This window comes from Sodiomyces alkalinus (assembly GCF_003711515.1).
Source record: "Sodiomyces alkalinus F11 unplaced genomic scaffold SODALscaffold_8, whole genome shotgun sequence".
Classification (NCBI taxonomy): Eukaryota; Fungi; Ascomycota; class Sordariomycetes; order Glomerellales; family Plectosphaerellaceae; genus Sodiomyces; species Sodiomyces alkalinus.
This window is the reverse complement of record NW_021167086.1, coordinates 911,141-922,332: the sequence shown is the minus strand read 5'-3', so window position 1 is coordinate 922,332 and position 11,192 is coordinate 911,141. Positions and strand designations below refer to the sequence as shown.

The 11,192-nt window shown below is 56.1% G+C and overlaps 4 protein-coding genes across 4 annotated transcripts in view; 2 read left to right on the top strand and 2 right to left on the bottom strand.

Annotated features, from left to right (window-relative positions):
• The window catches only part of SODALDRAFT_361784 (hypothetical protein), a gene marked incomplete at both ends in the record, with an annotated part of 839 nt that extends 291 nt beyond the window's left edge, over positions 1–548 (bottom strand). The window contains 3 exons of the mRNA XM_028614412.1: positions 170–216; positions 291–314; positions 399–548. Of these exons, the coding sequence (XP_028464751.1) occupies positions 170–216; positions 291–314; positions 399–548 (221 nt within the window). The remainder of the gene's footprint in view (positions 1–169; positions 217–290; positions 315–398) is intronic.
• A 1,536-nt stretch (positions 549–2,084) lies between these two features.
• SODALDRAFT_341078 (ammonium transporter 1) lies at positions 2,085–4,235 on the top strand (the record flags this gene model as incomplete). Its single annotated transcript, XM_028613014.1, has 5 exons — positions 2,085–2,213; positions 2,353–2,417; positions 2,518–3,278; positions 3,339–3,891; positions 4,211–4,235. 5 exons carry the CDS (start codon positions 2,085–2,087, stop codon positions 4,233–4,235), a joined length of 1,533 nt encoding a protein of 510 aa, XP_028464750.1.
• Positions 4,236–4,765: 530 nt separating this feature from the next.
• SODALDRAFT_314645 (hypothetical protein) lies at positions 4,766–7,325 on the top strand (the record flags this gene model as incomplete). Its single annotated transcript, XM_028609264.1, has 1 exon — positions 4,766–7,325. The coding sequence occupies one exon, from the start codon at positions 4,766–4,768 to the stop codon at positions 7,316–7,318; it is 2,553 nt and encodes an 850-aa protein (XP_028464749.1). The 3' UTR covers positions 7,319–7,325.
• Positions 7,326–7,587: 262 nt separating this feature from the next.
• On the bottom strand, positions 7,588–9,992 carry SODALDRAFT_211323 (cytochrome P450). Its single transcript, XM_028607278.1, has 2 exons — positions 9,368–9,992; positions 7,588–9,288 (listed from the first exon to the last, which is right to left on the bottom strand). Exons 1-2 carry the CDS (start codon positions 9,640–9,642, stop codon positions 7,827–7,829), a joined length of 1,737 nt encoding a protein of 578 aa, XP_028464748.1. The 5' UTR covers positions 9,643–9,992; the 3' UTR covers positions 7,588–7,826.
• Between the last annotated feature and the right edge of the window lie 1,200 nt (positions 9,993–11,192).

Below are 11,192 nucleotides of genomic sequence, written 5' to 3'. Positions count from 1 at the left end.
GGGGGGGGGGGCGGCTGGTTCGGGCTGGATGTTTGCATCCACGGCCTGGAGCACTACGTGTATGGTGGTCACACGGCGGATATTTAAGGTGGCGACTTGATATAGTGGAGGGGTTGTATTGCGTGATGTTGTACACGTGTAGGATTTTGTTGCAGCTGTTGATCAGAACGGGTTGTCCGCCACAGCGCAAAAGTTGCATTTGGGGTGGTTTTCCTTCTGTACGTTGTACGGTAAACACACAATACCTTACTTAGTAATAACGTCGTAAATGTCAAAGACCAAGCTCCTACTGATCGGGTCTGGGGAAGACGCAGCTGACCAATCACACACAACGGACTTATCTACACAGACGACATGCTCCCGATACTTTGGACCTTCCTTTATTAGTGCATCAGTACCTTGAGGTACGATGCTTCGTACCAGAAGGACGATGCGTGAATTTCTCCAGCTTGTCGAAACACAAGGCCACGGACGAGAATCCACATGAAGGCTTTTCCGAATATCTGATTATCATCGAACAAGTGAGGGTCCTTTGCAGACTTTCGCATTGACCTCCTGTCGTGGGTTATCGAGCAGAGAGATGTCTGTCATTAATACCTGAGGTACATTACTCAGTACGTGGACATGTCTCTCACCACATGCAGTTATCTGTTATCTTGTTATCTTCGGACCCCCCTGTCAGCACTCAGACCCCCACCTCCAGAGATAGGAGATCACGGGAAGTACCCCCCGTATTATAAGGTACCTAACCTAAAAGTAAGCTAAAGGTCTGGTCTGGTACTGGCATGATGCATCGTATCGACTTGCCCAACTCGTTCGTCAAAAATGGTAAAGAAGACGGAAACTGGATCTGTTTATTCCCTTGCCGTCAAAAGTGAGGAGTGTTCCTTGCTCAGGGCACGGCTTGGCCACCCATCACAGTGGCGGGTCAAACCTGAACCCTGGACGGGGGTTCCAAGTCAAGGGAGAAGATCGCCAATCAGTACGACGGAGAAAAGTAGTGTACACTTACTTCGTAACAAGTGTGGCCACCCACGCCAGACTACAACTATACCTGGTACGGAAGAAGTACCGAGTGGGTGGGACGGACAGGAGGCGAGGGCGACGGAGGACGGACGGATATTTATATTGGAAGCCTTCGCAGGTGCAGGTGCAAGAAGCGACCGGGGGTACTTCATTTTCATGTTACAACGTATCTTGCTTGGGTCTTCTGAACAGATGGAGATGGACGGGTGAATTGTACGCCGGAAAAGAAGAAAAGAAGAAAAGAAGAAAAGAAGAAAAGAAGAAAAAGTCGAGCATTTATTATTTATTATTAAGCCGTCTCTCCCCCAACCCACAACCCACAACCCACAACCCACAGCCGAACGCCCGCACTACCCGTCCCTTGCGCCCGCTGAAGCAGTTCCTACCCTCACCCAAACGAGCACCCAAACCACTCAATCCCAACCGGACCAGTCCGTTGCAGGCGCACCGTCAGTCTTTGATCAACGCGCCGCCGTCGCCTGCCGTCTGCCGTCACTCTTGAGACTTCCTTCCCCCAGTCTTCCTCTACCAAAATTTCTTGGACATCTCGCATCCTGTCAAATCCTTCTCCCTTCAGCTATTCTCACCCTTCCCGCTCTGCGACGACCCTCTCATTTGAACTTGCATCTCCTTTCTCGTCTCTTTCCTATCGCCTATCTCGCTCTCTATTGCGCCGGGGGGTTGTCGACAAACCATTGACGGGGTGCAGACGCGGCTTGGTAAACACCAAGCTGAAGGCCGCCTACGATACGATACATTGACCGATAGGTACCTTAATCACACATAGCGCCCGCCAAGTTCATCGTGCGTGGCTTCGTGGGACCCAAAGTGCCTTTTACTCGACGCTTTCTTTTTTCTCTTTTCTTTTTTTTTCTTCCCCCGTCCTTCACGGCCCGGTTATTAGCGACCCGGAGCGTCTGCCATCGTCACGGATCCGGCTGTGGGTCAGCACCGGCCGCGGCTGCCCGTGTGCTACACCACGGTGACACTATCTCTGCCTCTGCATCTGGGACGTCCAGCATTATCCGTCAGCCGGCAGCTTCGCCGGCACAGACAACATGGCGACAAGCGGCACGGTCGAAGGAATCGACCTTGACAACCTCAACTATATCCCTAAGCTTCCCTACAATGGCACAGGGGATTCAGGCGGCAACCCGCTTCAACATGATCTCAACGTGTGGTATGAGGTTAGTAGACATTCTCGATTGTCATGTCCATTATCTTTCGCCCTCATGTGTGATGTTTTTTCTTCTTCTTTTTTTTTCTTCTCTTCATATTTTCGACCGAGTTCTTTCATGCTGACCATTTCTCTGCCCCCTTGCACAGGCTGGTGACATTGCCTGGACGATGATGGCCACTGCTCTCGTGATGCTCATGATTCCAGGTGTCGGGTATGTTCTATTTCCTCCCTTCGTTTTCCCTTCCTTTTCTTATATTGCCTTCTTTTTGTTTTCCTCATCTCGGTATAGCTGACCCAGGCCCCCGCCCTAGGTTCTTCTACTCCGGACTCGCCCGCAGGAAATCAGCCCTGTCGCTCATCTGGCTCTCCGTCATGTCGGCCGCCATCACCAGTATCCAGTGGTTCTTCTGGGGCTACTCCCTCACCTTTTCGCACACGGCCGGGCCCTTCATCGGCGACCTGGCCAACTTCGGCTTCCGCGGCGTCCTCGCCCGGCCGTCCGTCGGGTCCGACACGGTCCCGGACCTCATGTTCGCCATCTACCAGGGCATGTTCTCGGCTATCACGGTGGCGCTCGCCACGGGCGCGGTCGCCGAGCGCGGCCGCATGCTCCCCTGCGTCATCTTCATGTTCGTGTGGGCCACGCTCATCTACGACCCCATCGCCTGCTGGTCCTGGAACCCGTCGGGCTGGTCCAACCGCATGGGCGGGCTCGACTTCGCCGGCGGCACGCCCGTCCACATCGCCTCGGGCTCCGCGGCCCTGGCCTACTCGGTCATGCTCGGCAAGCGCCGCGGCCACGGCACGCACGAGCTCAACTACCGCCCGCACAACGTCACCCACATCGTCATCGGCACCGTCTTCCTCTGGGTCGGCTGGTTCGGCTTCAATGCGGGTTCTGCCCTGTCGGCGAACCTCCGCGCCATCATGGCCGCTGCCGTCACCAACCTGTCGGCCTGCATCGGTGGCGTCACGTGGTGCGTGCTGGACTACAGGTTGGAGAGGAAGTGGTCGACGGTGGGGTTCTGCTCCGGCGTCGTGGCGGGGCTTGTGTCCATCACCCCAGGTTCAGGTAAGAAGAAAAAAGAGAAACGGTAGACGATAAAAGAGACCCGACTCACCCATTAATTAGGCTACGTACCCCTCTGGTCCGCCCTGATCTTCGGCACCCTGGGCGCCGGACTCGCCAACTACGCCACCAAGCTCAAGTTCCTCCTCCGCATCGACGACGCCCTGGACATCTTCGCCGTGCACGGCATCGGCGGCCTCGTCGGCAACATCTGCACGGCCTTCTTCGCGGCCGACTACATCGCGGCGCTGGACAACACGACCGTCATCAAGGGCGGCTGGCTGAACCGCAACTGGATGCAGCTCGTCTACCAGCTGGCCGACTCGTTCGCGGGCGGGTTGTACTCCTTCGTCGGCACCTGCCTCATCCTGTTCCTGCTGAACATGATCCCCGGGCTGCGCCTGCGGGCCAGCGAGGAGGCGGAGATCCTGGGCATCGACGACGCCGAGATTGGCGAGTTCGCGTACGACTACGTCGAGCTGACGAGGGAGGTGCTCAACGATGTCGAGAACGAGGCCGATAGCGCGTACTCGAGCATGGCGGTGCCTTTCAACCCGGTGGAGAAGAACCATATCCCGTTGATGGATGCTCGCACTTTTGCGGGGTCGTCTTCGCAGTATTCCCCCAACCCCTATGCGCAACCTCGATGAGGCATGGAGGGGGGTTGGTTGAGGTTGTGGTAGGTAAGGTAGTGGGTTCAAGCCATGGCCTTGACGCTTGGTCGGTTATTTATCAAGGTACCGAGATGTTTAATTGTATTTCATAAGGTACTTATATAAGGTACCTCAAGGTATATATGTTCTGCAACATGGTTGTTACCTGTATATTGACTGCCAGCGAGCGTATCCGTATGTATATATACACGCAGAAAGAAATATAGGGGCAAAATTAGGGCCAAATTTTGGGAACAGGCGGGTGACTGCAGTTGGGAAAAGCAAAGGGCATTACCCCCCTACATAGCCTGTGCATTGATTTTGGATGACTTGGTCCAACCAAATTGTTTTTAAAGAAACCGTCAAATAATTCCTTTGAGTGTCCGGAGAAGTTGACCTTTGGAATCCGCAAGTTCGTGATGGTCGAGGGAATGGCTGACATAATCGTCACTTTTGAACGGATACACGTGTAGAGCTTGTCGCAACCAATCAAGCGAGTTTCCAACGGGACCCCACTGATTACTGTGTGTTTATGCCCTTTACGCACTTGGCACGTGCTTCTGCCTGCGAACACCTCACGAACGAACACCTTACACCTCCAAACTTCCACAGGAGTGACACTGCATCTGCGTCTTCAAATAATGTGCCTGTACGAGCCTCGGTTATATATTCAGAGGTAACCCTCCTCAAGTACACTTTATTCTTCTTCTTTATCGTCTTTTTCTTTTTTCGGTTTCATTTACCGTCGCTGTACCTCGATCTGACATGTAATTACACCTCCAAGTCTCACACTCACACTACTACCGTCTCTCCTCTCATGACGTTTCCAGATCCCTCATGCACTTCAGGGAGCCATCACTCGAGGATAAGAAGGCCTTCTTCCGAGAGCTTGACCAACTGAGCAAGTTGAGCGACTCGGGTGGCGAAGATATCGATGGGGTTGGGGTTCATGACGAGACCGAAAAGGACAGGCAACGATGGAAGCAAGCTCTCCGGTCAAGAACCAAAAGAGCACCGAAGAAGGCTCTCATCTCTTCTTCGTCCAGAGAGAATATTCGATCCTCACCATCTCCAGCAGTAGCAGTAGACTCCTCTCGACCAGCGACAACTCCCATTCTTGAAAGAACCCCGCTGGCCAAGATCAACAGGCCGGCGAGCAGATGCGGTGATGCAGTCCAAGACGAAGATGGCCGGGGTCCAAGTACCACCGGTGAATCGCGCATCCCAGACTCCACGCGTGCATCTTCTCGCCGGCTACGTCTATCCAGGACCATCTCGGCACCGGCGCCGACACCGACTCCGAATCCGAATCCGCTGGCTAGACAGCTCTTCCCTCCCCGTCTGGTCGGTTCAGCCACATTCCCGGCCGCAGCCGCAGCCACATCCACGAACCCGAAGAAGCGGAAGAGGGACGCCGCCATCAAGCTCGTTCCCGAAAACCAACAAATATTCAAGGGCTTTTCCTTCTACTTCATCCCCAACGACGACATCGCCCCTGCCAGACGGATCCGCATCCGCAAGGCCCAGGAGCATGGTGCTACTTGGACGAGAGCTCTGAAGCAGGCTTCGCACATCATTGTAGACAAGAGCCTCTGCTGGAAGAACATCGAACCTATCCTTTCGTCCGCTAACGGCGCCCCGTCGGCCGTCCTGGTCAACGAGACCTATCCTTTGGACTGCGTCGAGTTCCGAAACTTGCTGAACCCCAACCAGAACCAGTACTACGTGACAGGTTTTCCGGACTTGTCGTCGAAAAAGCAGCCTCTGGTGGAGTCTGCTGAGCCCTCGCCCCCCGCCGACTCCTCCCTCCCACTGAAACCTGCTCCCAATAATCCGAAGCGCTGTGATTATGTACCACCTCCAGGGACTCCGTCTAGGGACGAGGAGTCGATGGAGAAGAGCGACAGGGAAGAAGGTCGGGAAGAAGATGGCAGCTCATCGCAACTCTGGCCCAGCACTTCCACGAATGGTATCTCTGGAGTGGAACGGCGAGGTTCTAGAGACCAGGAACGAGGCAACAGAACATCCGAATCAGGACCTATACAACGGGATGACGAGCTATCCGAGTACATCTCCCAAATGCAGCAGCTGAGAGGTTTGCCGTTGGAGGAAGACGAAGAGGAAGCCGGTCCCCACGACGCATCGGAGCAAGCCGCAAGCTCGGATGACGGCTCGGCGGATGATCGCAGTCCCAAGAAACAAAGACCGACCAGGTCCAGCAACCGTAAGGACATCACCTGGGAAGACAGGTTCGCCTGCCACAGGGCCGGCACCAAGGTCGGCCACCGGGAAAACCCCAACGCCCGCACCATCGAGGTGCTCCAACATATGTGCGACTACTACAGCCGAACCAACGACACCTGGCGCCCCATCGCCTACCGCAAGGTCATCTCCCTCCTCAAACGCCAGCGCACCAAGATCACCACGGCCGCGCAGGCCATCCGGCTCCCCGGCGTCGGCACGCGGCTCGCCGACAAGATCGAGGAGATCGTCGCCACCGACAGGCTGCAACGGCTCGAAAACGCGTCCAAGGACCCCGCCGACGAGGCCCTGCAGCTGTTCCTGAAGATCTACGGCGTCGGGACCGCCCAGGCCGCCCGCTGGGTGGCCCAGGGGTACCGGACCCTCGACGACCTCCGCGCGAAGGCCAGGCTGTCGGCGAGCCAGCGGGTCGGCATCGACCACTTCGACGACCTCAACACGCGCATCCCGCGCTGGGAGGTCGAGGCCCTGGCGTCCGTCGTCCGCGCCGCCGCCGCGCAAGTGGACCCGAACATGGGCCTCATCGTCGGGGGCAGTTACCGCCGCGGCGCCGAATCGAGCGGCGACATCGACTTCATCCTCACCAAGCCCGGGACCTCCTCCGCGGGGGAGCTCTTCCCGTTGCTGCGCGCCCTGACGCAGGCCCTGGAGGCGCAGGGCTTTCTCGTTGCGACATTGGCGGCCACACGGCATCGCCATGCGGGGGACGGCGGCGGCGGCGGCGGCGGGAAATGGCACGGGTGCTGCGTTCTTCCCTTGTCCGTGGCAAGCCGCTACAGGAAAAGCACCAATGTCAATGCCAATGTAACTGACGGCGACAACACTACTGCCACCACCGAGTCCCGGCCGCCGATCTGGAGGCGCATCGACTTCCTGGTCGTGCCCGAGACGGAACTGGGCGCCGCCCTCATCTACTTCACGGGCAACGACATTTTCAACCGCAGCATGCGTCTCCTCGCCTCCAGAAAGGGCATGCGCCTCAACCAGCGGGGGCTGTACCGGGATGTGCTGCGGGGTCCTGGCCGCGCCAAGGTCACGGACGGGGAGTTGGTCGAGGGCCGCGACGAGAGGCGCATCTTTGACATTTTGGGTGTTCAGTGGAGGGAGCCGCATGAGCGGTGGTGTTGATTCCCTTTGCCGCCTTTTATGTTATACATGATTTATGATGATGTACCACGATGATGAGTGGTGAGCGTTTTGGTTTCTTTCCGTTGTTGGCGTCAATGAATATTCCATACAGTCATGATTCCGGATAACAAGAGGCAGGATGGCCTGGCAGGTAAGAGTGTAGAGTGTACCTTGGTAGAAATCTGATCCAACTGTCCTCGACGAGATACATCGTGTATATGAATAAATGCTATCATCAGGGCACCTAAGGTACCTAGGTAACAGTTGCCGCCCCGAGTACGTCCTCATACTAGGTATACAAACACATAGTACTCCCAAATGACACCGAGTAGCTCGTAACTCAGTAGATACACAAGGTACCTAGATATATGAAGAACCTAAGGTACCTTTAGGTATCAATTTAACCCGTCTCGTAATAATTCATCGTTACATAACATCGCCCCCCCCCCTACACTTAATTATCTAAACATTAACCGCGCCATGCCCAGGGACGTTTTCACACATGTCTTCACCACCCCTCAACCACAGTGGCATTCACATATAACCCCTTCGCAGGTCTCGCCGTAATACCGTACTTGATATCCACCTTATTCTCGTCATACTCTTCCTCGTTCTTCAAGCTAAACTCGAACCGCCCGATCCAGCTAGCAAGGATGCAGGCAAACTCGGCCTTGGCGAAGCCCTGCCCAATGCAGCTCCGGGGCCCGTGAAGGAAGGTCATGAAGGCGTAGTTGCTACTCGCGCCGCCGCTCGTCGTGGCCTTCTCCCCGCCGCCGTCCCCCTCGCTGTTCTCGCCGGCCGCCGACGGCCCGGACGACGCCAGCCACCGATCCGGATTGAAGACGCCGGCGTCGTCCCCCCACAGGGAGACGTCCTTGTTGACGGCCCACGGGCAGAGCATGATGCGGGTGCCCTTGGGGATCTTCTGGCCGTTGAGGCTGGTATCGACGGCGGCCTCGCGGAGGGTCATGGGCACGGGGGCGAAGTAGCGCAGGACCTCGGAGCAGACGGCGGAGAGGTAGGGCAGGCGGCGGTCAATGTCGATGGCGGTGACGGTGGCCGAGTCGGAGCCCGGGTGGTGGTCGGGCGAGGGGAGGTGGGCTCGGATCTCGGCGCGGAGACGCGACTGCACGTCCGGGTGGAGGCAGAGCATGTAGACGGCCCAGGTCATGGCGCTCGCGGTGGTCTCGTGGCCGGCGGCGAGGAAGGTCATCATCTGGTCCACGAGGTTCTCGTCGGTGAAGGTGCCGCTCTCCAGGGCGACGGACAAGATGTCCATGTCGGGGAGCTGCTTTTGGGCCAGCTTCTCCTTCTTCTCGCGGATGAGGTCGCGGCAGGTGGAGCGGATGACGCGGGAGGCCTGGACGACGTCTTCGTTGCGTTTGACGGGGAGCATCTGGACGAGCCGGCCGGGCAGGAAAAGACCGAGGAGACCGAGGAGCTGGCCTTGTCGGGACGGCTTGAAGACGCGCTGGTAGGTGACGACCAGGGGGTTGTCGGGATCGCGGATGGCGCCAAAGTCATGGCCGAGCCCGGCGACACCGATGATGTCGAGGGTGATGCGCGAAGCCCAGGCGCCGATCTCGAGGACAGACATGGCGGTGGGCGGGGTCGTTGTTGAGGTCGGATCATCATCAGTCTTGTTAGAGTCGGTGAGGATCTGCTCAGTCATGGCGCGGACGCCGTCGACAGATTTGGACCAAAATACGGGGTAGAGGTCTTTGACGTGGCGGAATGCGAAGGCGGGCATGAGCTTCTTGCGCTGCAGCTTGTGTTCATCGCCCTCGGCAAGGAGGAGGCCGACGCCGAGGATGGTGCTGACGGACCACCTCACGGCGGCGGGCTTCACAAAGTCGTAATTACGAGTAACCAGTACCTCGGCCAAGGCCTTGGGGGACGTGACGAGGACGCGCTCCTGGTTGAAGAGGAAGAGGTAGCGGATGAGACCGTCGTGGCGGATGTTATTGACCCTAAAGAGGTATCAGGATGTGTGGAAGCAAAAACAAATAGAAAAAAAAAGAAAGAAGGAGAAGAAACCGCACTGCATACCATTCTGTCTGGGGGCGCCCGCTAGGCTGGCTTCTTATGGTGTGATACTGGCCCATGAGCCAGTGCCCCCCCTCAGGCCCGGGCAGTCCTCGCAGAGGAGAGAAGAGCTTGGGCCAGAGGAAGACGGCCCAAACGGCCCAAGCCAGGAACAAAAGGGACCAGGTGGCCGTGAAGGTGGCCAGGAAATCCCATTTTGAGCGGTGCGGATGCTGGGAGGCCAGGAAGATGGCGGTAGCCAGAGAGCTTATGGACATGAAACGCCAGGGAAGGCCCATGGCGAGTGCTTCACGAGGTGTCTCTGGCTTGGTAGTATGATAGTGTGCTAGTGGGCAGAGTCCCAGGAGATAGGGTGGTCGGTCACTAGTCAGTGGTCGGTCGCGCCGATGATGGAACCACACGGTGGGTTGCGTCGGACTCGCTTGAACAGGACGAGGCAAGTCGCAGGTTGTACGACGGGGAAAATAGGGCCCTTCTGTTGTTGTTGTTGTTGTTGTTGTTGTTGTTGTTGTTGCGGGATTGACAAACTGCAGCCCCTGTCAGCAATTCAAGACGTTATTTTCCTTTCTGCTTCTATGAAGCAAAGCCTGATGATATCGGTGGTAAAGCTGCTGCCTGTAGTTATAGGTAATAAATGTCCATCAGATGGAGAAGTGAGGTTTGAGATTGTCGTGCGTAATTGGTCATGGCGGCGGAGTTTCGTGCCAGCCAAGACGATGACAAGCCGACAAGGTGAAGAAAGTCGGAGATTCGTCTCCTCCGTTTTTACTGGGTTCAGTCGGGGACTTGTTGCCCCGACTCGACCAGACTCGTTCGCCTTTGCTATTCAATCCCCCCGACTCTCCGACCCGGTCGACTCCATTGATCGTACATAGGATCATCGATTGTCGGTGCGTATCGTGTAACGAACTTATTCACCCTTCCCCTTTGACTCTTCGAAATCTATTCAGGTCTGCACCTGCACATGTGCTTGAAATTATGCACGGGGTAGTCATAACTGAGTCCTTGATTACCGTTTTCCATGGTGGCTTGCGGGTTCAAAAATGGTCGGGTGCGGGAATTTGTGAAGAATATGGGGAGAGTAACGGGAAGCCGTTAGAAAGAATCCTGGGTGAATGCGAAATGATATACACGTACAATGAGCAAATAATAAGAAGTACAGATACGCATATGGGTAAGGTACTCATTGGTACCTGTACCTGTACCTCTAGAAATAGAAATACTCTGTACTTCGTACGTAGCCTCGAAACGGAAGGGGAGGAGCGATGCCCGGTCGCTCGCTACTTCCCAGAGGGGATCAACCTACTCCGTACCTACGCATGGGTATTCCATTATTATCGATTCCCGTGTCTCGGTCTAGCTGGATAGTCCTCGTAAACCTGCACGGTACAAGAACACGAGATAAGGTCAACTCCCTTACATAGGGTACAGCACGAAGAATGTTGCTGACTAAGATATCTTACTACATAGAGAATGCGTGTATATCTGCCACGCTACTATATCCCTTCGCCGCTTCCCCCCCGGCCTTTCCTTGGGAGAGTGAAAGTACTCGATTATCCGTTAGTACTCCGTATGCTTCCTGTCTGTACGAGAAGTAGAAGAAAGAGATAAATGCAGCGAGTTCCTGTTACCGATTTCGTCGAAGAAAGAGACCCGAGGCCCATTAAAGAGTGGCCAAGGAGGAGAAAAGACCAGATCGTGGGGAGCAAGAAAAAGAGAGGGGGGAAAAAAGACCCCTGTGGGAGTCTGGCGTACACGGAGATGGGTAGCTCTCCTCTCCGGCGTCTCCTTGTTCTCGTCTTCGAATAGGACCCCCTCGCCTGTGCAA

Coding starts and splice junctions, on each gene's coding strand:
- SODALDRAFT_211323 (XM_028607278.1), bottom strand. CDS start 9,642: ATGGGCCTTCCCTGGCGTTTCATGTCCATAAGCTCTCTGGCTACCGCC. Junction 9,289..9,367: donor GGGCGCCCCCAGACAGAATG/GTATGCAGTGCG, acceptor ATACCTCTTTAG/GGTCAATAACATCCGCCACG.